This window comes from Lampetra fluviatilis, chromosome 1, assembly GCF_964198595.1.
Source record: "Lampetra fluviatilis chromosome 1, kcLamFluv1.1, whole genome shotgun sequence".
Lineage (NCBI taxonomy): Eukaryota > Metazoa > Chordata > Hyperoartia > Petromyzontiformes > Petromyzontidae > Lampetra > Lampetra fluviatilis.
The window spans coordinates 13178983-13206273 of record NC_136275.1 but is presented as its reverse complement, the minus strand read 5'-3'; the positions used below and the strand labels follow the sequence as shown (position 1 = coordinate 13206273).

The following is a 27291-nucleotide window of genomic DNA, read 5'->3' as shown; positions in this document are numbered from 1 at the left end:
AGACTAGGCTCTAAGAAAAGCTGTCTCGGGTGTGGACCAATCAACTTCAAGGACAGTGCATATCATTATCAGAGTTGTTTCTTTTTGTTTGCATTTTGACTGCTTGTGTTGTGGTTATTGCAAACATGATGCCTTGTATAAAGGTGTCAGTTTTTGTACCAGTTGAAAGGGTAAAAACTTACTACTATATTTGTGTTGTTGTTGTTATAGTCAAGCCCCCCACCCCTCTCTGCTTTTGCACACAGCATTGCTATATGGTGTTTTTTTATGGAAGACTTTGCTGTTTTTTTCCTGTATTTGTCTGTTTGCGTGTAGTCACTTTAAGATGTTTCGATTTAAAGCTTTCGTGACTGCAGGGATTCATCTTCTTGGTTCTTTCGGTAAAGTCACGTAGAAGGGATGTTTCTTGTTCATGTTTTTGTTTGTTGCGGTTGCGCCCGATTCAAGAGCCGAATGGCTCACAGGGCTATACCAAATAAATGCAACTGAAATGAAACGGATGGATATTGTGTCCCGGTAACAACGCAGAATGACCGTGCTAACAACGTTCTAATTGCACCGCAGTGACATCGCTGGGCGGTGTCTACACGAGTTGGGACACTCCGCCCAGTGAGCCGGCCTTTTCGGGTATGTGGCACAGCTGGTGGGGCGAGTTATAGTTTTTGTTGTTACCTGGGTAAAGTCTTGAGCATGACACTGTCGTTTGCAAGGGTGACCAGGCTGTCGACGTGACACATTCACGGCACCGGAGTCCAACATATATGAATAATACCTAAATAAATAATCGCAAGTTCCTCGGTACAACAGGTTCCTCTTGTTTTTCGGTCACCAAAAAAAGATATACACGTTAAGTAACCCTGACCAGTGAGACAACTGTAGACCGGTTTCGTCATTATTAGCACTCACCAGTAGTACAGGAGTCACCTATGTCAAACAGGGCAGGTGGCTTGGGTTGCCAGTCAGACAAGAGGACCCACATGGCACTTCTTCAAGAACTGCTGTTCGGCACTCACACAATGCTATCATGATGCACGTGCTTTTCTCGTACAGTATTTACAGATTTGACGTTGTAGTGAGTGAATAAATGTGCGGGCACTCCCCTCCAATTGCTTTTGCTCAATCCCCCTGCTCGAGAGAGCCTTAGTGGACACCCTATTGAGGATATTTGACCTAAGAGGAGAGAATACTCACACTTTACCCCACCGCACGCCACATTCCAATGGACCAAACTGCGGTTTATGAAAATGTGCTCATCGTTTTACCTGCTCGCCGGGGGATAGAATCGAGCCGGCGTGTTATAACAAATACATAAACAAAGGAATGCGGTGTACTGTACTGTAATATTTAAAAAAATCACGACGCACAAACTCGGCATTTAGTGTAAAGTGCATTTGACAGGCCATTTGGAACGGATGTGTAACATTCATTCCACACTGGAACGCAGTTGTGGCAATGACATTCAAGGCGTGACCTCTTGTGGCGTGAACGCCCTCAGTGCTCAATGTCACACAGGCAATACGAAACAGCTACTGTAAGCATGTCGGTCGGACTATCCCTATCCGATAACAAGCACCGACTGATAATACTCCGTTGGCGGTCCTGAACCAGAGGCGAGAATGTATGCGACCATGGCCGAATCAGTTCAATCCAAGAAAAAACACTGGTTATTTCCCACTAAGCGGTGCTCATTTCACCAACCCACAAAAGGGATGTCGAGAAAAAAATGACGATGTGATAACCGAGCAACGGACTCCCATCACAGGCTGGTTATTGCCACAGGCGGCATGGGTTCGCCGCATGCAAGCGTTAATGTGTGGCAGTGGTAAGGCCAAGCGGTAGCGCTTTCACCGCACCGTGTTGTTGCAGGATTTCCGCACCTCCAATTAGCACACAATTGGCTACGTACAGTGCCAAAGAAGTGAAATGCACTAAATAATGTATAAATGTCTTAAAAATATGTATTTTAAGCCTGGTATTTTTATTTACAATGTCAATGTTCATTTTATTTTTCACAGCAAAGGAAAGCATTTTACACCTGCCAAAGTTTACATTTAACTGCCGAAACAATGTTGCACACCTGGACTGTGGTGTTACTTGGTTTATGTACATTTTAAAACAAGTTGGATCAAGGCAACATATGCCGACATTTTAAATGAAACCACTTCATCTCGAAATCTGACCTGCACAGGCCTTACGGTTGTTTTCAAATGAACGCCATTTATATACATGGAATTATGATAACGGCAAGAAACATGGTTTTATTAATTTAACAAATCCACAGCAAATGAAAAATACAAATTAAATATGGAAAACGAAATGTTCCTGAAAACTAGCACCAGCCAAACATTTTTTGTGAACATGCAATTCGGAGCCAAAATGTAGTTGGCTTATTTATGTAAAGTCAATGAAATCTGCAGCGGCATAGTTTCAAACATGTACAAGACAACCACAAAAATGTAAGCAATTAAAATTGACTTAAAACTTTCGTGACTGCAGCAATTCAAATTCTATGCTTCTTTCGGTAAAGTCACGTAGATAGAAAAATTACAATAAAAAATGTAAAATGTCAAGTGAATAAAAAAGAATAAAAAAATCACGTTTTAAATCGCAACAATCGTCATCAGGATGACGATTGTTGCGATTTAAAACGATCGAAACGTCGTGATATATTTTTTATTCACTTTATTTTCATTACAATTTTTATTTCATTGTTATTTTTTTCTATCTACGTGACTTTACCGAAAGAACAACAGAATATGTAAGCAATTTAGTTATGTGGAAGAATTATTGTTGTGTTCAAGTGAATGTACTGTATTAACAAATTTGAAACCGACTTCTGAACATCAGTAAACAATAGATTACCATTGTGACAATATAAAAAAGGACTGGCAAGTGAAGTGCGTTCGTAAGGCAGTGTTCTGCAGCTGCGCTCAGGCATCCAACAATCGTGATGGGAGCAGATGAATCTTTTAAACCATGCCATCGCTTTCCAAAAGTTGCTCCAGGATCTCTCTGCAAACATAAATAGACGAGTCCCTTTTTACACAGCTTGCATTCAACATTTTTTAAACATGATTAATTTAAGATTTAAATGCATACAAACTTTTCAGTATACCACCTATATATGCCCTGTCCCACACTTTTGATTTAATTATCTAGACTTCAGGATATTTACTTTCTAGTTTAAAGGGACCTATCTTGATTTGAAGCTTTCGTGTCGCAGGAATCTATAATCTTTGGTACGTTCGGTAAAGTCACGTAGGTAAAAATATATATATATATCACGACAAACTGCTGAACCATGAAGAACACAGCGAGAGAGAGAGCTGTTACAGCTCTCTCTCTCGCTGTGTTGTTCCAGCTCTCTCGCTGTGTTCTTCCTGGGTCAGTAGTTCCACTGCTGGATTATTTTTTTCCGCCTGAGGACGACCGCTTGTGGATTATTTTTCCCCGCCTGAGGACGACCGCTTGTGTTGCGAAACGGCGTGATATTATTTTTTATTTAATTTTTCTACCTACGTGACTTTACCGAAAGAACCCAAGAGTATGTTAAAGGGACCTTTTAGAATTGCAAGGCTACACATTAAATGCAAAACAAATGAGTATTTCAGGTTAAACAAGGCATGGACATTTTTCCAGAAGGTTCATATTTAATGTTTTTGTCCAAGTTCAACCACATGAGCCCAAAACTCAAACTCATTTTTAAATGAGCGCAATTGATATAGTGCACTGCTCACTTGTGGATGTAGAAGAAGATGTATCCACTCCTTTCCCGTGTGTCACGCACGGTTGCCTCAGATGTGCGAGTTACATCCGTGTCATCATAGGTGAACCAGCTTTGCTTTTTTACATCGAACGTGTCACTAATGTAGTGTCCTGAAACGGATTACACACACAAGTTTAAACAAGCCTATCTGCTGATAGACAAAAAAAAGATCTTGAAAATGCTGTTTACAGGCGAATACACTTGCAAGTACAAATACATGAGCATTACCTGCAGAGGAATCACTGCCGATGTGGCTGACAACACTGAGTAATTGAAATGAATGGGGCAAGTCACCAGTCTGTTGAAGAAAAGAAATTACTGTCACCTTAGAGAATACTAACAATGACATACATGACGAAGTGGCCTTTGCTGGGTGGCTGTGCCATCATTTTTTCATGTTAATGCGATACTGCAAGTGAGTGTTTACCTCAGCATTACACTTGAGTTCGAGAGCCTCAGCATCACTGCGCTCCAGCTCCACGCTACCCTCGTTCCCAGAATCGTCATCGGAGCCCATCACCTCTGCCAGGCTGTGCTGAAACTCTGTCGATTGTGGTGTGACATTGATACAGAAGTTATCGTGAAAGCCTATGCATCCCCAGTGGAATGGAGGCAACGGTGAGCACACTTTTTTTTCTTTAGCCAGTATCAGTAAATAGTGCTACTTGAAGCAGTCCTGACCTCTGCAACAACCTTTCATGAACTCACAATTACAAACGTATAAGTATGGTCAAACAACCTTGACTTTCAACCAGCAGTGGATTAGCAAAGTGCTGTTAATTATTTAAATGTACACACACCCCAGCACTAAACGATGGGATGCAGGTTTGCTTATGTCTGCCCAAGATTTGTGAGCTGGCTCATAGCTTCAGTCCACATTACAAAGACAGCCCTACCCTACTAACCAGGAGCTTTTACACGGGTTGAACATGGAACCAGTAACATCAGTGTCATGATGGTGCGATCTAAGTGTGGGATTTTTCAGGATAGGAATAAATGCAGCAGTCTTAAGAGCTAAGGGGGCGATGGGAATGAAATTGAATGAGTAGTTTACCAAACTGGCAATTTACAGGAACAGGGTGGCCTAACCTATGAAAAAGTTAGTTTGAAAAATATTTAAAGATTGCTTCCCAAACCTCAACTCCAGCTCTGAAGGGTGTTAGGGAGAAGGTGGGTGAAAGTCCCAAGTCCATAGAGGTCCTCGTGGCTCAAAGTGGGAACTTGGAACCTGCCTGTGCTGATCTTGAAGTGCAAATGCAGTATTATTGGGTGGTTGAGCCTGGTTCCCAGTCGTGGAAACGCAGCATTTGAACACAACAGGCGTAATGTGGATTTTTCAAAAAAAAAAAATGTTATTCTGTCTTGATGGATGGGTCACCGTTACCTTGTAGACTCAATTCTGTAGCTCTTTTAAGTTCGTCTTCTTCTCTTTGTTCCCTGGCTTCCTGAAAGTCCCAAAAATGTTTTTATTCAAACATATAATTGGTATTGATGCATGCATGCATGTCAGAAAATAATATGAACAGCACAACAAATAACCAGTATTTTTGAGGTAATGACTGGTGGATCACACAGTTTAATGAAACTCCCCAATGTGCTACACAGGGTCATATGCCTTTGTTTGTTAAGACATCACAAACATTTCTTAAATAAGGAAATTATGAGCTGGCTGGGTGGCTTAAAGAATGAATGCAATGCCAGAGCACTGACCAGGAACCATTGAGATCATGTGTTCAAATATGGGCAAACCACTTCTTGATTAAACCAGTGAGTTGATGGCCTCAACACAGGCACAAAAAACCATCATGTTAAAAAAAATGTTTTACTGAAATTTCCAGCTCTGAAGATAAAAACAATCGATTGATTTAATAGAGATACATACGAGAGAACATCTCTAAGTGAGAAAGTGAAATGCACCAGGTGTGGACAATAAATAATTGAAGAGATGCCAGAAGTAGTTCTGTGATGTTAATTTAGAGGCTGTTCTAATGCGGATCGATGCACTCATTACAACTGTAAATGTATTTATCTCATTGCATGGTGCAAATAAACACATTGAAAATATAATGCAAGCATTTTATAGGTTGCCAGGTGGCTTCGGGGATGAGAGCACCGAGCCAGCATCAATGACATTCTGGGTTGAATCGAGGTAGCTATCTGACTAAAGTGGGTTTTTCAAATGAGTTGATATTTTAAGCCTAGTCATCATTACAAGGTGTGTAAAATGCAGATGAGTGACATTACAACAGGGCACATGCAGGAATGCGAATTAACATACAAACATAAATGGGCAAGAATGGAAATGATGCTTATGGTAACGGACGATCAAGGATTTAGAAGCTCGTGGGATAGGAAAATGTCTGATGAGATGGGAATAGAGCCCCTGGGCCCAGAACAATGATTTACACTCCTGCACATATGGACCTACATGCTTTATACTGGTAGGAACCTCCTGGTTACACCAGACCACAGGGGATTATTGTGTCCGTCGTGCAGGGAGGGGCTGGGTGGGGAGGGGCTGGGTGGGGAGGGGGTGGTGGGGAGGGGTGGGGCTGGGTGGGGCTGGGTGGGGCTGGTCACCTCGTGGTGCCCTTATTAAACTCAACGTTTAACCTACTCACGCCGGCTTGTGCCCGCCCTCACAGTCGGCCATATTTGCGGAATATACCACGCCGCCGTTGACCCTGGCCATTGACTGAGCAACCCAACGTTCCTACCAGCTCCCTCCGCAGGAATGTGTTTGCACATCAGCCTACAGTATTCCCTCGTGTTTCCTGCCCACTGTCTCATCTGGATTGGGGTATAAATACAGCCATAGTGCATGCCTGTTTTTTTTAGCTTTCTTTCCACTCTCCGCTGCTTTTTTGACTTTTACTTGTCTGTAATGCGACGGCATGGGGCAATAGTTCAACTTGTCATAGTTACAGGACGGGATGTAACAGAATGCAAATTTGGTTAAAATGTTTACCTCTATCGAGTGAATAAAGAGGTATATTTAAGTGAATTTAGGAACAGATCACAATCTTATACTGCCACCCTCTGACAGGACAATGCATTGCTCGTTTAGTTGCAAGTGGAAATGTGTTAACATTATGCCATATCAATAGAACAAAGTGGGTCGGTATCACATTTGGCGCCAGTCTACTAGACAGATTGACAGATTGCCCAACGCTCGTGGATATTGGCAACACAATCATTATACATTTGACTTCTCTTCAGTACATTTTTAGTTTTGTTTACTTACGTTGTGTTAGGCCTCGGCAAGGTAAGGTAATTTACCCTTTTTACCGGGTAAAAGGGTAAAGGTATTGACATGCCAAGGGGTAAGGTAAAGGGTAGGGTAAAGGTAGCTCGGAAGAATTATTCGGTAGGGTAAAGGTAGCGCGAAGTATTACCCGGTAAATACGGTACCTTGTTTACCGCTAAAAGCTCCGTGGCACAGTCCGTGGCCTCCATTTAATAAGTAATATATTTTTTAAAAACTTTTAAAAACACGCTTTTATGAAATGTACGATTAATGGCAGAATTCCACGACTCCAGGAAGTGGCCCCGAAGCTTGCCATAACGTAAGGGGCTGTGGCCAATTACAGCCAACGTCAGTTGAGCGTGGACAATTAGACCCAAGCCGAAACATAAACATATAAAAAATAATGTTTAAAAACATATTTTTTTCATTTTTTATGATAAAATATAGTGTTGTCAACAGTATGACATAAGTATACCAAGTTTGCAGTCGATACCACATTGGGAAGTGGGTTAAAATTGAGTTACAAGATTTGAGGATACGACAACAACATAGTGAGTTCAAAGAAAGCGTGTAAAATTGGAATCGAGAGTATTCTATATGTATAAAGCGCTCTACATAGCATTTACCGTTATAAACCTTTTTCATGTGTAGTACCCCCAGTAATTACCCTGTAATCGGGTAATTTGTATGGGGTAAGGGTAAAGGTAGGGTAAAGGTAGGCTTGTTGTTTTTACCTTTTACCTTACCTTGCCGAGGCCTACGTTGTGTTCAATACCGTTAGCAATAATTCCTAAATCTCCACTCTTTTAATATCTTTCAAACTTGTTTTTAATGCATGTTCTCCTAATGCAATACCGTTGTTTCTTTTCACTGGTTTTTATTGTTTCCCATTAACTTTGATTACTCAATACACATCCAATGCCATATTTTTATTTTGGTACTACGTGGACCTGGAATGATTTGTATTGTTTTTTGCTGCTGGAATTGTATAGGAGCGATTTGTAAGTGGTTGTGTTTCAGGATGTGTGCCTGCAAATATATTTTAAAATTGTTTAAATCAAAACATGTATCGCTTCTTGAGTTGTTTCTGTATGGGCCCTTTTAAACTTTGGCCATTCGGATTTTTTTAAGTAAAAAAAAAAGACCGTAATTTTCTATGGTGAGGCGATTAGTGAGTCAACGGATATAACAAGTTTTACAATGAGACATTTAGTGATATAAAAGGGATAATGTTGAACGAAACTTCAGCACATTTCTGTCCATAGGTTCTCGTTGGAATGCAATCTGGAAAAAGCAAAAACTATAAAATGAACATAAATTCATAATAACATCCCAACACGAGATTCTTCTTCAAGGTGGTCATGAGACAGCCTTTCCAGGACTCATAATTGACATGTACATAGTTCATGTTGCTCCATGTTGTCCACTAAACTAATAACATAGCATTCCTTATTACACTTGAAGATAAATTCCAATTTACAATTGATGTCATGTTTACGGCAATTCCAAAGCTTACAAGTCACTGCTTGTATAGCTAAATATAGCGAGGTACAGTGTTCCAACCTGATCTCGGAGACTCTGTGCAAGGGCCTCCTGCAGCTCTCGCTCCTCCCTCTCGCGATCCAGGCTGTACTGATCCATCCAGTCTGGCTCTGGCTCAGCCTGCAAATCACCCTCCGTTAAGGGTCCTGCCAGGGGTGAGGTCACCATCACAGCTGCTTCTTTTACTGGGGTACGGTTCTCCTTGTCTTCATCCCCACTTGCCTTCTGCTCATTCTTCTCAGCACCTTCTTCCTTCTTCCCGGCATAATCATCTTCCTTCTTGGGTACAATATCCATTTTGGACCATACTGGGATGTCATCTTCTTCCCAGTTCTCGGTTGGTACAATTATGCTACTGTACACTGAGGGACAGATGGAAAAACCCATGGATGGTGCACATCTAAATTCACATACGCTATTCAAAACATAGAAATTCAATATTGTCATACCCTCATCAATGCACTTAAATGTCAATCGTAATGAGAGCTGTTATTTGTAAATATACTTTGGGTTCTACCTTGAGGTGTATTGTTATGAATGGCTGCTTTTGTGTTTAGTTTGCCGTGCTTCCCCCGCACCTCCGATTCGCACGGTTCATTGCATATGGTGTGAAAAGACGTTCAACATACATATATCGTCATTGGACAACTTCCCATGTGATGTCATCCAGCCATACCTGGTTCCTCAACATGTCCTGCAACTTCAGAGCATGGTTCCGACTCCACCTCCTGCACCTCAGCGACATCCGGGAAGTCCACCTCATCACAGAAGCCAGTGTCTGGACTGCTATTACTCGGCTCCTGGTCACACATCTGCATTAGGAGGTCCTCATTGACTTGTGTATTGTCTCGGGCCTCCAAATCGCTGTGCATCTGCTCATCCTCGTTATCATGCTTGTTGGAAGCATGCAACCCTAAGTGATCAACTTCCGAGTCCTTCAGCATGGAAATAGCCTGCTGGCCACTCTCATCCTGGCTGATTGCCATCACAGTAGCTAACATTTCATCTTCACATGTCCCATCACAACCAGTAAATCTGTTGGTTTCCACCACCTGCAGTAGAAAACCCTCATGCATTTAGCTTCAAGGTGTCTTTATATTTGTAATGTTATGCATGTCATGTCAACAGCAAATATACAATTTAAAACGTACAGAACACAAGTTAAGTAAAACCAACAAATAATAAATGCAAAAAAAATACCGCACCTGTTTACTCAAGTTCAGGGCACGTTTCAGCTGATCTTCATCAGTATCAGACTCCGATATGGACAGGACACGTGGCTTGAAAGTGTAACGCCTGAAATTTAGAAATTCAATAGGAAATCCATTATCTGTGATCTGTCCAGTTGGATGAAGGCCTCATTAAGCCATCACTATCTCTCAGGTTTTCGATCCATGTAGCTCCTACACATGACCTTATTCCATGACTATTAGTTGATTAACCATCAAAGTCCTTCGAGCAACATTTCCCAAGTAGACTTACTTATCTAAACTTGCCTGTTCTCTCATTCATGTGTTTCTCTCTTTCTTCCTCTCAGTATATTCAAAGCAAGATTTTGTTTCAATCTTCGTAAATGATCAAATGTCACAGGCAGAAATGTTTCTTTTCTTCCAAAAGCACTCCAAACTATTTTTGTTCACCACTACTTATCTAATAATTTTATCCCAGTCAACATTCAACAAATGCCCTTGTTGTATAGTTTAACGTGTTTTCCAGTTGTGTCCCTCCATATATATATTTATTTGTTCAGCTAACTTGTGCCTGACATTTGTTCACTTATCTTGAGCCCAATTTTACAGTCTTCATTATTAAGTTCTTCAATGATCAATTTCTATTGGTAGTGTTACTATATCACCATTAAATCTGAGAGTTCTTATTTTCTCCATTTACATTTGCACCTCTTTCTCAAGTTACATTTTTGGGGAAACATCTAAAATCACTGTGCATAACTTTTGGAAAGGTGTTGTAATATGTATTTTATGTACGCAATATCAGTGTAGCTGTTTATTTCGATGTAGGCCTTCATTTGCGAGAGCCTGGATAACTTTATCAATGGCATAACTGTGGCTTCAAGTTAGAGATCATAGATGTACAGTACAATCAATATTGCTGATCACTGCACTGACCTCTGTAAGCCCTATGACAACCAGTTTGTACAGGGTGGTCACCCATTCTATTACTATCCAGGCTCAATTCTGCTTCGCTTCAAATCGGGCATATTCCGGGTGATTTGGTCATAGGCAACGTTATAAAATAAAGCCAAGCATATATTGTTAAAATTCACATGCTTACTTTCTGTTTGATGATGTAGAAGGAGCATTCATGGACTGGGAACTTCGTAAAGGCTGCATGTTTCTGTTGAAAAATAATAATAGATACGATTTGGGTCAAATTATCAAAAGACCATTCTTGGAAAAAACTTGATACGATTGAGTCTTCTTTTGGTAAATTAATACTAATTAGTGTTCCGAAAAATATCCAATTAATATCTTTATTTATATTTGCACAGCTGGAGGGATAATGTGGTTTCTGCATGCCACAACCCGCATATTGTCTTATACATGGCAACATGTGTGGAAGCATCCATTACCCATGCGTGTGTTTGCTGGAGCGCAGTGACAGGGCTGAGCGTGTACCCTCTACGCAGTGGGCCTGCAGCGTCAGGTACAGGGGGATGATCACTTGCTGTCCCACTTTGTTGTTAACGGCCAACTGCACGTCGAAGCTGTAGCGCTTCAAGTGCAGGATCAGGACCCTGCACAAACAAGAATAGTTAAGGCGCATCTCCAGGTATGAGCATTGCCATCCAAATTAAGATACATAGCATGTAAAGGCCACTCGAATTAATCAAAATTGCACCTGTTGTATTTGTTAATCACTTACCTTGGTAGCTTAATGAACTTGTGTGTTACAGTCGCATTCCTGCTTTCGCACTTCTCGCATGCATACTCTACTTCTTCAGCCTAAAAACAAACAATTCGAGAAGCATTTCACTGTGTATTAGTGTTGTGATTGTTGCCCAAGACTAGAATATAGAAAGGAGTGAATAATGCTTTGTACCCTCAAGAAGAGGTCGAGGGAGTCTTGGATGGACCAGGCGGTGTCAGATTTTTTTCGCGGGAGATCAATGGAGAGGTCATTAAATTGCTCCTTTTTCTTCACCACCTCTCCACACCTGGCAACACCAACATGCATTAGGGTAAATGTATTTGGCAAAAGAGAAGCATAGAAAAAATATGAATTGCCAAAGTGTACCACACTGAGTGAAAGGATACTGACACACGGCAGGTGATGGTATGCAGAACTTCGAACTCCATATTTGCAGCAACAGGGCAGGTGTAGGGCATGTCCGATGCACTGTCTGTCTGACTGGGCTTGGGAGACTCGCCCTGCGCAGGCTCCAGACGCCATTTCTTGTTTAGTCGTTCTACATCCTCCTTTAGCTGGTCTAGGCACTGGCTCAGAAACTCGTGCGCATCCTGAGAGCATAGAATACAGATAAAATCCTTACAAACCAAATTCAGATGTATGTCTCTACTGCACATGAACACTTTGCCATTTATTTCCATTATTCATTCCAACATCACACGACCAGTTTATAATGACCCTGGTCTGTGTAGCCTAATCATTTTTAAAAGTAACGTTTTAAAAATTGTGATTACCAGATAACCAGTGTGATTGATATCTTGCTTGCGTTTGATAGTAGTGTTAATAGAGCACAATAGGCACTTGTAGATTTATATTCACGACAGGTTAGTTGCACTGTAATCCAATGACCTTATAATGTACCAATCTTTCTAATCCCAAAAACAAAAGCAGGGAAGCAAAACTCACATTTTGGGCATATCCAGAAAATCGCTCAGCAGAAGCAGATATGGCGGTTTTTACTCTCTTCAGCAGCTCCTTCTTGTAATCCATAGTACACACATCTTTCTTGCTCAAAAGGTGAGCCAGTCGCCTACAGAAATTGAATCAGGTTCACAAATGGGGTTCTAACATTCACTGTTGGGATCGACCTGTGAGCACATAATGTAAAATATAAAACTTGCCTCAGTAGAGAGTTTGGAGGGACTCGGTTCCATGGGATGCCCTGCCTTAACATGTCCGAGGTAAAGGAATGCAGGGCAAAGAGGGACTGCAGGATGGCATTCATGTAGCACGTATTGCCCAGGTTGGAGAATCTTTTGGAAATAATATTAACAATTAAAACACACATACACACATCACAGCAAATACATACATATTCAAACCAAAATCTGCATACCTTAATATAAAGTTAAATACTTGCCCTTGCAGTTGTGGTTGCTGAGTAGACAAGAATGGCTTGCTCTTGTTCCAGCCTACAAAATCAGAAGTAGACTTAATCTTCTTGCAGGCTGTGGCAGTATGTGGAGTTACCAAACCCAGGGACCTTTTTGCAGCAGGAAACTGTGATCCTAAGCATGACCTGTTCAATCAACAATCAATAAGTAAAACATTCCATGAGTACAAATTACATTAGATGTTGAAACAATCAATCCAGGTTATTCAGCTATGTATGATGAAATCACGTAATAAAAATGCAACTGTACCTCTCAGAAAAAGGACTAGGAGAAGAGAATTCCCTGGTCCCAGTCTGGCCGTAAAAAGATGTGGTAGTTTGCAGAGGCATCACACCTAAAAACATAAATAATCATTTATTACCTTGTCCCTATCGTTTCCATCTTGATTTTCAAAATTAAAATGTTTAAAGCACAAAGAAATGTATTATTTACCCAAAGTGTAAACCACAAGAATATAATCAACAACATTTTCAAAATCACTTTTTAATTAATGTTATTAAAGTTACATACCTTTGCTTTTTACATCTTCCTGTTTTGCATGAGAAGGAAATAACCTCTTTGCTTGCTGTTCCCCACAGGGTCTGGAGTTACTCGGCATCAAATTAGGACACCTTTGACATAAGAATAGATTGTGATAGGTTAATTTGTTAAAAACACACAAGATACTAAAACACGTTGAATGATCCAAAATAAAGATCAATGCTTGCCTGGAAGAGTCATTCTCCTTTGGGTAATCATTAGTGATTTCTTCCTCTGGTGTTAAAGTTCTCTTCCGTTTGTCATTTCTAAAACATAATTTTAGAAGGTTATGCATATTAACTTTAAGAAACCCCTACGTAAAATGAAGATTAAAAACAAATAATGCATATTAAAAAATGTGCAATTATGATAAACAAAGTGTACACGTGGTGAATCGCGAGAGTGCATATGATACCTGGGCTCACTCAGGCTGGCTCTGGCTGTTGACGAGGTCGCCGTGTTGTTGGGAGACAAAGACGGGAGTCCCTTGCTACCTTGCACATTTCCTTGGGATCCCGAGAGGTGCTGCACCCTTGGCGTTCGACCCGGGGGGCCCTGTGTTCTTTTCACAGGGGTCTCTGCTGACCCTTCTGCAGTAGGGCGCTTATTTGGAGTCTAGAGACAGAACAAGTGTAGCGTTTTAGCAAACACTGCTATATTGTGAATTAAAGCAACTGAAAGTGAAATGGAGACATTAACTCACCCGATTTTCAGTGTCATAATGACGCTTGGCGTCTCGCTGAGAAGTCCTCTTCCCCAAAACACCACTTAAAGGACTAGATCCTGAGATACTCTTTCCATCTGTGGTTTTAAAGGAAATGTGAAAAAGGCCACAGGGTACATTAATGTAATAAACTTTTTCAATAAATTAAATTGAAGTAAACAGTCTCCAATTTAAATAACAAGACAGCAGCTAATTGTTGGTAAGTGTTCTACTACTTTCAGGTTCCATAAAAAACCCCATACCTCGGTTTGGATTTTTCTCCACATCCTTCAGGTACTGACTGAGCCACTGAACTTGACCCAGCATGGCATACTGCACTGTGATGTTGCTCGAATCCAGCAGAGTAATCATGATGCGGCTGTGTTCCTTATGATCGGACACTCGCACAGACTTTACATTCTCTGTGAGCTGCGTACACACAATCCAACATTCACCACACAAAAAAAAAACAATTATTTCCACAACATATGTACTTGCTCCACAGTGGCGAGATATTATCTCCCTCGCTTGGTATGCAGGAAGTCGAGGGTTCGATCACAACTCTTGACACCTGTATATTTGGAGTTTGCATATTCTCCCCGTAGTTGTGTGGATTTTTCTCCGAGTCCTCCAGTTTTTCACTCCACATTTCGGAACATGCCTTGAAATTATTTGGCTACTAGAAATTACCACATATGTTAAGCGTATTTGATGAGCGTTCATGTGCGGCCAGGTTGCCTCAGAAAAAAAGCAAATAGTTCAGTGGGATTTACCTTGTAAATAAAAGTTAAAAAAACAGTCCGAAGAGTAGGAGGCACTCTGTTTATTAAATGGCCTTAATAGTTCACACTTGGTAACTACGGTTCCCAGTCAGGACAGCTGGCAGACTGCCTGACTGGTGACGCCGAGACTGTGAAGACGTAGACGACGGTGAAGACTCCAGCAGCTCGACGGGATCCCACTCCAAATGACAGCCCCGAGGTCCCCTCCCGGGGTCCCACTTATACTGTCAGCGTGGACCGGCTCCGTGCCGGCCACGCCCCCCTTCTGGAAGCTACTAGCGGGTTCTCGATGTGTCCCTTCCGTAACGTTTCCCCTACATCCCTCTCTGGTATATAACGTGACCTGCTGTCAGTCAGGGCTGTTGTAGCTGCAGATCCCCTTCCCTGCCAGCAGCCAGCGCTATGCTGCTATGTGACCGATTCTATTTCATGACACCTGCATAAAAGTGTGGTGGCCTCAAGGGGGCCACCACGGTGCAGAGACAGTGCCGTGTGTGGGGTGGTACTGTAGGGGCGGAGCACGAGTGTCGCTGTGAAGGGGGGTCGCACTAGGACGTGACCGCGAGGTGAACCCGGGGGGGGGGACGTGACCGGACGAGAGGGGGCAGGGGGGCCCCAGTAGGGGGTGAGAGGATCACGTGATGGGATCCAGAGTCCCCACGAGGGTTCTGAAAGGGAGGCGTGGCCAGGGGCGGAGCCAGCCAGGCCAGGGGAGATATAAGCGGGGTCCCGAGAGGGACCGGGGTTCAGCCCTGGGAATTAAGTCGCCGTCCTCGATCCTCGGTCTCCACGTGTGGACCAGGCAGCCCGTTGGCTGTCCGGGTCCGGTTATAGAATAGTCTTGTCAGTATTAGTGTAGTTAGCCGTGGTGGTCACCACCCTATGTTATTATCCTGTAAGAGTTACCCGTTATGTTAAATAAAAGTGTTGCCTCCAAGTACAAGTCTGCGTCTAATTCACGCACTACAAAAGTACAAATCCAGTGTTACAAATTCAGTGGCACATTTACATAGTTAAAACAATGACTGCACTAACAGGTGTTTTGTCTCTTTTTAGATATATACTTGTACATGACCATTAACGTACCGTAAACGTTTTAGTGGGACCTCCGGCCTTGAAACGGACGACAAGGGTGGACTTAGTATCCTTCTCCACGACCTCGACAACGCCATCCTTCCACTTGGTCATTCCAGTCTGTTCAGTGAAGATTCTGATCTCGCCAGCCACGCTGATCTCACCAGACACGCTGGGTCCCATCTTGACAGCAATCTCACCGGCCTGCTATCTCCAATGTGTTTGAATCTAGACAACACAAAAAATAAGAAATTACAGTTATGTTTCGTACATAATTGAATATTTTTTGGTCTACATTTCCTGCTGGATGTGTTGTATAATTAACTGGATGTATAGCTTGCATGACAGATCACAAATGAGAGTGGCTTGCTTGGGAAAATAGCTCTCAAAAACAGTTTTTAAAGGTGTACAATATATTGCTGTCATGTAGTTTTACCGTGATGTTAACAGAGAAGGTCTAATCTTGCCAAATGCAAACGCCACTGGCAATTAACAACTAACCCAAAATACACTTGTGTGCTGCCCTCAGATCGAGAGGCGTAAAGGCACAAATATTGTAGCTTTCAGAATTATTTAACGTTGCGTAATAGACCCAGCATATCCACCTGCACAGATGGAACTTGGAACAGCAGCCCAAGCCATTGGTCATAAACTAATGAACTGAGTATTAATAGAGATAACAGTAATAATGGCATGGTGCCTATAATAATGTAGTGAATCGTAATTAAAATATTTGCATGCAATGTACAATAATAAGAGCATGGCACTTGTGTATAGTAATGGTATGGTGTATATAGCAGCACTGACGTGTTGTGCACAGTATTAATAGGATTGCCACGGTGTATAACAATAATGAATGACGTGTAAAAAAAAAGTTATACATCCGACAGCCAATTAGTAAGGTTTCGCACGTAAACAGAACATGCCAATTCGTTACGAGTACAGCACACCGGTGTGTTGGAGCGAAAATCCACAACATTTATAATCAGAGTACGACGTTTCGCCAGTAATTACAACTAGCTTCATCAGGCGACCGCCAGATTTGCTGAGGAATCCTGTTTCGTTATATTTACGCGATCTGACCTAAAAAAACCTATATTATGGATATTGGTTGCGAAAGCCTACATGTTCAACCAAATAAAAAGTAATTAATACATGGCGTGTATCCAAATAGTGAACTACAAGGTGAATCGTCGGAGGAAGCCGAGTCTTCACAACGACAGTACGTCACCTCGGCTGCACAGGCCAGACACGTCTGATAAGAGAGGTAGAAAATCGCAGTCCCAGTGAGGCCCCCTCAACGTCAATCCTCGGCCAGTCCTCTCTGTTCGCTCACAGTGTGAGTACACAGTAACTCAGGTGAGACCCCCCCACCCCACACAAAACGACGTCTCGGTCAAACTCTTTGTTTTTTTCGGTAAAGTCACGTAGGTTAAAAAAGAAAACAAATAAATTAAATCACGACGTTTCGGAGGCAACACAAGCTTCCGTCTTCAGGTGAAACCGTCACAGCAAAATTGCTGTATCAAGTGAAGAGAAGTCCCAAGAGACACGCGACCTTATATACCAGTATATGACAGAAGCTTGTGTTGCCTCCGAAACGTCGTGATTTAATTTGTTTTCTTTTTTTACCTACGTGACTTTACCGAAAAAACCAAAGAGTATGAATCCTTGCTATCACGAAAGCTTCAAATCTAGTCTCGGTCAAAGTTCCATTCAAGAGCCTCCACTCAAGAGATGGTCCCCACCGATGGTTCCCTTCAGAGTCCACTCTCAAGGAACGAATCCCCTCGGTCACAAGAGCCCCCATCAGGCCCTTCCATTGAGTCTCCTTTAATGAGAGACCACTCAAGGAGTGCCCCTCACAGTAAATCCCTCCAGTGAGGTGGTCCTCAGGTAACATTCATTCAACGTCTCAGCTCAGAACCCCTTCAGGTGAGTCCCCTCGCCGTGAGAACTCCAAACCCGCTCGCTCTTTGGAAGCCTCCCGCCGCTCCCCCCTTTCATACTCCGAGTGAAGAGTTGTCGTCGTCCTCCCCCACTCACAGTGAGACAGACTACCCCCTTACTACTCTCAGAGCACCCTTCCCTCCTCACCACCACCAACTCACCACCACCAACTCACCACCACCAACTCACCACCCTCCTCCTCACCACCCTCACCACCACCACCTCACCCTCCTCACCACCACCACCTCACCACCACCACCACCACCTCACCCTCACCACCACCTCCTCCTCATCACCACCTCACCCTCCTCACCACCACCACAACCTCACCACCACCACCTCACCACCACCACCACCTCACCCCCACCACCACTACCTCACCCTCACCACCACCTCACCCCCACCACCACTACCTCACCCTCACCACCTCACCAACACCACCCTCACCACCACCTCACCACCACCACCTCCTCACCACCTCACCACCACCACCCCACCACAACCACCACCTCCTCCTCACCACCACCACCTCCTCACCACCACCACCACCACCTCCTCACCACCACCACCTCTTCACCACCACCACCTCTTCACCACCACCACCTCTTCACCACCACCCTCGCCACCACCACCTCCTCACCACCACCACCTCACCACCACCACCACCACCTCTTCACCACCACCACCTCCTCACCACCACCACCTCCTCACCACCACCACCTCCTCACCACCACCACCTTCTCACCACCACCTCCTCCTCACCACCACCACCACCTCCTCACCACCACCACCTCTTCACCACCACCACCTCTTCACCACCACCACCTCTTCACCACCACCACCTCTTCACCACCACCACCTCTTCACCACCACCACCTCTTCACCACCACCTCCTCACCACCACCTCCTCACCACCACCACCTCCTCACCACCACCACCACCTCACCACCACCACCACCATCTCACCACCACCATCTCACCACCACCATCTCACCACCACCACCTCACCACCACCACCTCACCACCTCCTCACCACCACCACCACCTCCTCACCACCACCACCACCTCACCACCACCACCTCACCACCACCCCCTTACCACCACCACCTCACCACCACCACCTCACCACCACCACCTCACCACCATCTCACCACCACCACCTCCTCACCACCTCACCCACGCCGCCTGGGCTCCGAGGCCTCTCCCTCTCGTCCCGCAGCTTTTGTAGCTAGGCCCGAGGCGCCTTTCGCCGCCCCACATTCAGCAACGACGTTCACGGACGCGTAATCGCAACTCAAGTCGGCGACGGACATTGCATTGCGGAAGCCGATCTGTGTGCGAGAGAGAGAAGAGAGAGAGAAGAGGAAAGATCGAGAAGGAGGGCGGCCCCGTGTTTGCGTGATGGCGGGAAGCCGAGAGACTGGGCCCCGAGTCCCGGGGCCTCTCACTCACCACGAGCCGCGACTGCCGCCTCCGCCTCCTCCTCCCTGGGGCGGCTCGCCTCCTCGTCAACACCCTCACCCCACGAGCATCAACAACAACATCAACAACAACAAACGTCGCGTAGAGATGAACGAAACATCACAACGCACCTGCGACGTTTGTTTTAAAACGACGCGAGCGGGAGGCGGGCAACGTGGGGGAGGGGGGAGGGGGGGATGGGGGGAGGGGGCGGCGCGTGGCGGCCGCAGGGGGCGCTGCGGAGGCTGCGGTGGAGCCGTGGGACCCCCCCCGCCCATCGCCCCGCCCACACACCCCATCGCCACGCCCATCACCACGCCCATCACCACGCCCACACACCCCATCGCCCCGCCCACACACCCCATCGCCCCGCCCATTACCACGCCCATCACCACGCCCATCACCACGCCCATCACCACGCCTATCACCACGCCCATCACCACGCCCATCACCACGCCCAGACACCCCATCGCCCCGCCCATCGCCCCGCCCACACAACCCCATCGCCCCACCCATCACCCCGCCCCCCGCCCATCGCCCCGCCCATCGCCCCGCCCTGCCCATCGCCCCCGCCCATCGCCCCGCCCACACCCCCATCGCCCTCGCCCATCGCCCCGCCCACACCCCCATCGCCCCGCCCATCGCCACGCCCCGCCCATCACCCCGCCCATCCCCCCGCCCATCCCCCCGTCCATGGGATGGGTGATGTGGGGATTGTGGTGATGGTTTGGTGGTGATGGTAACGGTGGTGGTTAGTGGTGGGAATGGGTGATGTGGGGATTTTGGTGGTGGTTTGGTGGTGATGGTAACGGTGGTGGTTGGTGGAGGGGATGGGTGATGTGGGGATTGTGGTGATGGTTTGGTGGTGATGGTAACGGTGGTGGTTGGTGGTGGGGATGGGTGATGTGGGGATTGTGGTGGTGGTTTGGTGGTGATGGTAACGGTGGTGGTTGGTGGTGGGGATGGGTGATGTGGGGATTGTGGTGATGGTTTGGTGGTGATGGTAACGGTGGTGGTTGGTGGAGGGGATGGGTGATGTGGGGATTGTGGTGATGGTTTGGTGGTGATGGTAACGGTGGTGGTTGGTGGTGGGGATGGGTGATGTGGGGATTGTGGTGGTGGTTTGGTGGTGATGGTAACGGTGGTGGTTTGTGGAGGGGATGGGTGATGTGGGGATTGTGGTGATGGTTTGGTGGTGATGGTAACGGTGGTGGTTGGTGGTGGGGATGGGTGATGTGGGGATTGTGGTGGTTTGGTGGTGATGGTAACGGTGGTGGTGGTTGGTGGTGGGGATGAGTGATGTGGGGATTGTGGTGATGGTTTGGTGGTGATGGTAACGGTGGTGGTTGGTGGTGGGGATGGGTGATGTGGGGATTGTGGTGATGGTTTGGTGGTGATGGTAACGGTGGTGGTTGGTGGTGGGGATGAGTGATGTGGGGATTGTGGTGGTGGTTTGGTTGTGATGGTAACGGTAGTGGTTGGTGGAGGGGATGGGTGATGTGGGGATTGTGGTGATGGTTTGGTGGTGATGGTAACGGTGGTGGTTGGTGGTGGGGATGGGTGATGTGGGGATTGTGGTGATGGTTTGGTGGTGATGGTAACGGTGGTGGTTGGTGGTGGGGATGGGTGATGTGGGGATTGTGGTGATGGTTTGGTGGTGATGGTAACGGTGGTGGTTGGTGGTGGGGATGGGTGATGTGGGGATTGTGGGGATGGTTTGGTGGTGATGGAAACGGTGGTGGTTGGTGGTGGGGATGGGTGATGTGGGGATTGTGGTGATGGTTTGGTGGTGATGGTAACGGTGGTGGTTGGTGGTGGGGATGGGTGATGTGGGGATTGTGGTGATGGTTTGGTGGTGATAATGGTGGTGGTTGGTGGTGGGGATGGATGATATGGGGATTGTGGTGATGGTTTGGTGGTGATAATGGTGATGGTAAGGGTGGTGGTTGGTGGTGGTGGGGATGGATGATGTGGGGATTGTGGTGTTGGTTTGGTGGTGGTGATAATGGTGATGGTAACGGTGGTGGTTGGTGGTGGTAATACTGACGATGGTGACGGTGAAAATGTTGATATATGCTGATAGCATGTTGATAATAATGGTGATGGTATGACAAGTAATGATGGTGATAATAATCGTTATGGTTTGGTGGCGATCATGGTTATGCTCTGGTGTTGGTAATGATGGTGACGATGGTACTGTATTGATTATGGCAGTGATGACGGTGAAAGAATGATATACTATTTTTCTACGATTTCAAATAGTTATTGTCTTGATTTGAAGCTTTCGTGACTGCAGGAATCTATACTCTCTGGTTATTTCGGTAAAGTCAAGTAGATAGAAAAAATAATAAAAGAAAACACGACATTTCGGTCGCAACACAAGCATCCGTCTTTAGGTGAGAAAATTATCTGCTGTTGTGGCTTTATATAGGTGTAGGGGTGTCAGGGGAAGGATTCCCACCAATAGGTGGGTTAGTGGGAGGGGTGATCGAGGAGATATAAGGAGAGAACGGGCGGGAAGAGGGGGCCTTTGGCGGGAACGAGATTGGGACGGCTGGGGACAGGTGTGGATGGGAGAAAAGGATTAAAAGGCGAAACCCCTGCAATCTTGTGTCGGCTCTCCTTTACATCTGGTGGCAGCGGTGGGATCTACAATGGCTACAAAGAAGAATCCCCGCGGAAAAGAGCCAAGAGAAGAGGAAGCAGGGGCCGGGAATCCTTCCCATCCCGGGCAACAAGGGGGCCTGCTATCAGAAGCAGCAGCAGGGGGCCTGGATCGCCTGGAGGACCCCATGGAGGACCGCATGGCCCGCGTGGAGAGGGCACTCCAGGAGCTACTGCAGAGGCTCCCTATGGGGGGCCCGCCAGCACCAGGACCCCCACCCCCACGCGTACTACGGGAGGAGAGGCCACGGGACCCGGAGGCCGACCAGCCGGCCGGGCAGGAGCTGCAACCAACCTCGTCACGCCAGCCGCTGCCGCTCCCGCCAAAACCCCCAGGGCTAAACACCCAACACGGAGAGCAGGTGTCAGGACGGCCGCGTCGGCTGGGGCCCGTCGACAAGTTCGTGGCCGAGGAAGAAGATTGGGAGGGGTTTGTCCACCGATTCGAGGCTGCCTTCCACGCTCTCGAGTGGACAGACGAAGAGGCACTATGAGCGCTGCCATCCGTTCTGGGCGAAGAGGCACTCTCCTCTTACACCTCCCTTCCCTCGCAGAGCAAGACCACGCTACAGGCGGCCTACGAGGCTTTGGGGGAGATCTATTGCCCGGTGGAAGGAGCCTTTAAACGGTTCCAGGATCGCCAGCGAGGGGTTAGAGAATCCCCTTTAGCCTACAGGGGTATGCTGCTCGTGTTGGCGAGGAGGGCTTTCCCTCGCCTGGCTGAAGAAGCGCTCGAGGACCTCGTGGTCGAGCACCTCATCGCCTACGCTTGCCGTGCTGGCGTTGTAATACCCGTGGTGACGCCGGGGGAGCGCACCTCGCTGTGGGCTGCCCGGACCATCCAAGCCCACGAGCAGGTCATGGGCCGGGCGCCACCCGTGGGCCGGGTGGCTGGCGCGGCGGGGGGGAACAGCCGAGCCGTTGCCGCGGCGCTACTGGGTCCAGCGACACCAACCGCCGAACCTGCACCGTCGCCACAGGCTGCCTGTGGGGCAGCTGGGAACGGACCCCCGACGTCTGAGCCGGAGCCATCGCTGCGGGAGGTGTATGCGGCGATCCGGGGACTGGCGGAGCAGAGGGACCAGGGGCGCGACCAGCCGCCGCGTCGCTGGCAGCCGCCTCTACAACATCGCGCCGAGCCCCCACGACGGAACGCCCCGTGGGTCTGCCACCATTGTGGTCGAGAGGGGCATGTGGCGAGGGGGTGCCGCACGGAGCTGGAGGCCGCCAATGTCACCTGGAACCCGCCGGGGCCGAACGCCGACAGGATCCAGGCGAGTGACGCCGTCCCGCCCGGCCTCTCGGTCGGGCCGAGCAATTACAATTCCGACGCCGCGAACTTACCGGGAGTCTCCTCGGGGTGGGCGCCGTCGGTGTCGTTCCCCGGTCCCCACTGTCCGGGTCGGGGGAAGGGGATCGCGCCAGGGATAGCGCCGGGGCCGGTGATCGCGTCGCGACCAGAAGTGGCGTCGCGAACGGACGTGACGTTGCATCCGGAAGTGACGTCGCGGCCGAAAGTGCTGTCGCGGATCGCGCCGGGAATTGCGCCGGGGCCAGGGACCGCGTCGGGGATCGCGCCGAGGCCGGGGACCGCGTCGGGGATCGCGCCGAGGCCGGGGACCGCGCCGGGAATCGCGCCGAGGCCGGGAGGGACGTCGCGGGCGGAAGTGACGTCGCGGGCGGAAGTGAGGTCGCGGGCGGAAGTGACGTCGCGGGCGGGAGTGACGTCGCGGTCGGATGTGACGTCGCGGCCGGGCGTGCCGTCACGGGCGGGCAAGGTTTCGCGGGCGGGCGTGACGTCACAACCAGAAGTGGCGTCACTAGTTACCTGCGACGCCGGCGAGTTGCCAGGGGCAACGGCCCGTGGGCTGAGGCGGCACACAAAATTGACATTGCGCCCTGGAGCAGTTCCACGGCCCGCCTCACCACCGCTTTGCGGCGGAGCGAGACGGAACCAGGGGGATCACGCCCCCGTGACAAAGGAAAGGGAAGGGATAAGGGAGGGGCTCACGGGAAGGCCCACCCCCCAGTCCCCACCGCCCCCTACAATGGGGGGGCCCCCCCCCACACCACAAGGGGGGCCCACCCTACGTCACCAAGGGGGGGCAATTTGCACCACATAGAGAGCCCAGCCCACAACCCAGGGGGAAGCCCACACTCCAAGGGGAGGAACCCCATCTTCGGTCCATTCACATCCATCCCCCATCATCTTACCATGTACCACAGGATAACGAGACGCCGCCTGGTCAGTGGCCGGACTCAGCCACACAATGGAGGAAGCTGGCAAGGTGGGTGGTAGCGGCCACGTCAGGAACCTCGGTCCTGGTTGGTGATATCGCGGGAGTGTCAGCACGTATCTTGGTGGATACGGGGGCATCAGCCACGATCATCTCGAGCACCATGCACGAGATGCTGCCGGATAAAATCCGACCTTTAGTCCCCGTCAAGACAACGTTCATTGCAGCAAATGGAGGCAGCATGGGTTTCCTGGGCCAGGTTGACGCCCCGATACAGATTGGGCAGCTTTCGGTAGCAGGACCCATCCTTGTCTCCGCAACGTTGCCCGTACCCTGCCTGTTGAGGACGGACTTTCTGAGGCGGATGCCAATGAAAATCGATCTGGCCAATGGGCGGGTGGAAGTCCAGGGAACGCATCTCCATTTCCTAAAGGTGGAGGGGGCCAGCCGGGGTGTACCCTACGTGCAGGCTCTGGTCAGTAAGTCTGTTTCCATCTCCCCGGCAGCCCAGATGCTAATTCCGCTGCGATATCGGTCCCCCCTCGTGACAGCCCGACCAGACTCACCCATCCTGTTGTCTCCAGCGTCAGCTGCCATGGATCGCCATGCCCTGGTGGGAGCCGAAACTATTATACAGAGGAACCAGCATCTGTTCATTCAGGTGCTGAACACCTTCGATAGAACAGCGACGGTGCAGGAGGGAACAGTTCTGGCCCACGTTAGTCCCTTGTCACTAGGAGCCCCAGGGACAGAGCCCGAGCTTGTAGGCAGCATCAGCCAGTCCGAGGACAGAGGGCCGAATCGTGGATGGACCAGCTGGCGGGGCCTGAGCCAGGATTGCCGCCCGACTAGAAACACCAGCTGCACTCGTTATTGCATGAGTTCTCGGACGTGTTCAGCCGGGGACCGTTCGACCTAGGGCGCACAAATCTGTCGCAGCACCACATCAACACGGGAGATGCCGCACCCCTGCGCCAAAACACATATAGAATGAGCCCAATGGAAAAAGGCCACATTCAACAGGCGGTGCAGGAGATGCTGCGGTCCGACATAATTTCTCCATCCTCGAGTCCCTGGGGGGCACCGGTGGTCCTAGTCAAGAAGTCAGACGGGTCACTGAGATTCTGTGTGGACTTCCGACGCCTCAATGCCGTCACGCTGGCCGACGCATATCCCCTACCACGTATCGACGACTCATTGGATGCACTGGCGGGAGCAACATTTTTCAGTACGCTGGATTTATTGTCCGGGTTCTGGCAGGTCCCACTAGACGCGGACTCCCGGCCTAAAACAGCGTTCCGGACACCACAGGGCCTGTTCGAGTTCAACTGCCTGCCTATGGGCCTCCAGACTGTGCCGGCGACGTTCCAACGCATAATGGAGTTGGCCTTAGCAGGCCTCCAATGGGAAACGTGCCTCATCTACCTGGATGACGTCATTGTCTTCAGCCGATCATTCGAGGAACACATTGACCGATTACGTCAGGTATTCCTGCGGTTCCGGAACGCGAACTTGAAGTTCAAGCCGTCGAAGTGCCACCTTATGCAGTCGTCGGTACGCTACTTGGGCCACGTTGTCAGTGAGTCTGGAGTGGCTACAGACTCGGAAAAGACGGCCTGCGTGAGGGCCTGGGCAGTTCCCACAACGGTTCCAGAGGTACGCCGGTTTGTGGGTTTCGTTTCTTACTACCGCCGGTTTGTACCCAACTTCGCAACCATTGCCAAGCCCTTGCACGTGTTGACGGCGACGAACCAGAGGTTTTATTGGGGCCCTCTGGAGGAAGAGGCATTCCAGCAGCTGCGCTCACGTCTGACAGATGCACCACCATTGGCCTTTCCGGATTTTGGCCTCCCCTTTATCCTGGACACGGACGCCAGCGATGTGGGCATCGGCAGTGTTTTGTCGCAAGTCCAGCAGGGTCGGGAGGTGGTTATCGCCTATGGTAGTCGCGTGCTTTCATCAGCGGAGCAGCGCTACTGCGTCACACATAGGGAACTCCTGGCAGTCGTTCACTTCGTGCAGCAATTCCGACCCTAGCTGTATGGTCGCAAATTTACTGTCCGCACTGACCACGCGGCCTTGCAGTATTCGCTCCGCATCGACCAGCTTTCAGGCCAGCTGGCCAGATGGATAGAGCGCCTGCAGGAGTACAGGTACCAAGTAGTGCATCGCAAAGGGACTAGACATGCCAATGCAGACGCATTGTCCCGACTGGCGCCCCAGGGCCCTTGTGCATGCACCACAGGCGGGGCACGCTGCAAGGAGACGAGGCCGGAGGGGACGGTCATCGCTCCAGTACGCACGGCGGAGGGCGCACAGGGTGAGGTCCAGCTGACCGACCACGACCTGGGGCTGACCTTGGACGATTGGAGACGTCTACAGCTGGAGGAAGCCCCACTGCGAATGCTACGCGCCTCAGCAGAGGCAGGGGGGAGGAGTACATCGTATGGGAGGACCTCCTCATGCGATGGGACCCGACAAGGCGCCAGCGATGCCTGGTAGTTCCAGAGTCGCTGCGTCAACAATTGGTTATGGACGTACACGGCCGCCAGCTGCTGCACCTGGCGGGGCGGAAGACACTGTACACATTACAGGGTCGGTACTTTTGGCCAGGTATGACCGCTGACGTGCATCGATGGGTCACTACCTGCGTCGAATGTGCGCAGCGAAAGCCGCCACCCCAGGTATGCCGGGTGCCCATACAGCCCATCACGGTAACCAGAGTCAACGAATTGGTTGCGTTGGACATCCTGGGACCACTGCCGGTCACGCCACGGGGAAATAAATACCTGTTGGTCGGAGTCGAGTACTGCACGAGGTGGCCGATGGCGTGGGCCCTCCCGGACCAAACGGCACAGACCATCGCCGATGCCTTCGTGGGAGGCTATGTCCTTGATAAGGGGGCACCGGAGCGGTTGCTCACGGATCAGGGCAGGAATTTCTCCTCACAGCTATTGAAGGATGTCTGCTCTATCCTGGGCACTAAAAAGGTCCGAACATCTCCGTATCATCCCCAGACCGATG

The 27291-nt window shown here is 48.6% G+C and overlaps 1 protein-coding gene across 2 annotated transcripts; it reads right to left on the bottom strand.

The window, feature by feature from the left end:
* Positions 1 to 1975: 1975 nt before the first annotated feature.
* USP37 (ubiquitin specific peptidase 37) lies at positions 1976 to 19549 on the bottom strand. Of its 2 annotated transcripts, XM_078857001.1 has the most exons (24): positions 19358 to 19549; positions 15968 to 16183; positions 14363 to 14528; positions 14100 to 14197; positions 13812 to 14011; positions 13585 to 13662; positions 13388 to 13488; positions 13127 to 13211; positions 12844 to 13002; positions 12605 to 12736; positions 12390 to 12513; positions 11835 to 12034; positions 11616 to 11730; positions 11439 to 11518; positions 11146 to 11310; positions 10848 to 10910; positions 9761 to 9851; positions 9232 to 9607; positions 8577 to 8917; positions 5151 to 5211; positions 4194 to 4309; positions 3995 to 4064; positions 3738 to 3876; positions 1976 to 3012 (listed from the first exon to the last, which is right to left on the bottom strand). In XM_078857001.1, the coding sequence occupies exons 2-24, from the start codon at positions 16136 to 16138 to the stop codon at positions 2970 to 2972; spliced, it is 3174 nt and encodes a 1057-aa protein (XP_078713127.1). In that variant the 5' UTR covers positions 16139 to 16183; positions 19358 to 19549; the 3' UTR covers positions 1976 to 2969. The 2 variants fall into 2 exon arrangements, with proteins under 2 accessions (XP_078713127.1, XP_078713135.1); XM_078857009.1 differs by lacking the exon at positions 13585 to 13662.
* Positions 19550 to 27291: the final 7742 nt, after the last annotated feature.

Bases quoted from the DNA above. Each gene is read 5' to 3' on its own strand.
- USP37 (XM_078857001.1), bottom strand. From the start codon at position 16,138: ATGGGACCCAGCGTGTCTGGTGAGATCAGCGTGGCTGGCGAGATCAGA. The intron at 12,035-12,389 runs GTGAGTTTTGCT...CTATGCTCTCAG, and splicing joins TTTCTGGATATGCCCAAAAT to GATGCGCACGAGTTTCTGAG. The intron at 4,310-5,150 runs GTAACGGTGACC...CACAATCGACAG, and splicing joins TACAGAATTGAGTCTACAAG to AGTTTCAGCACAGCCTGGCA.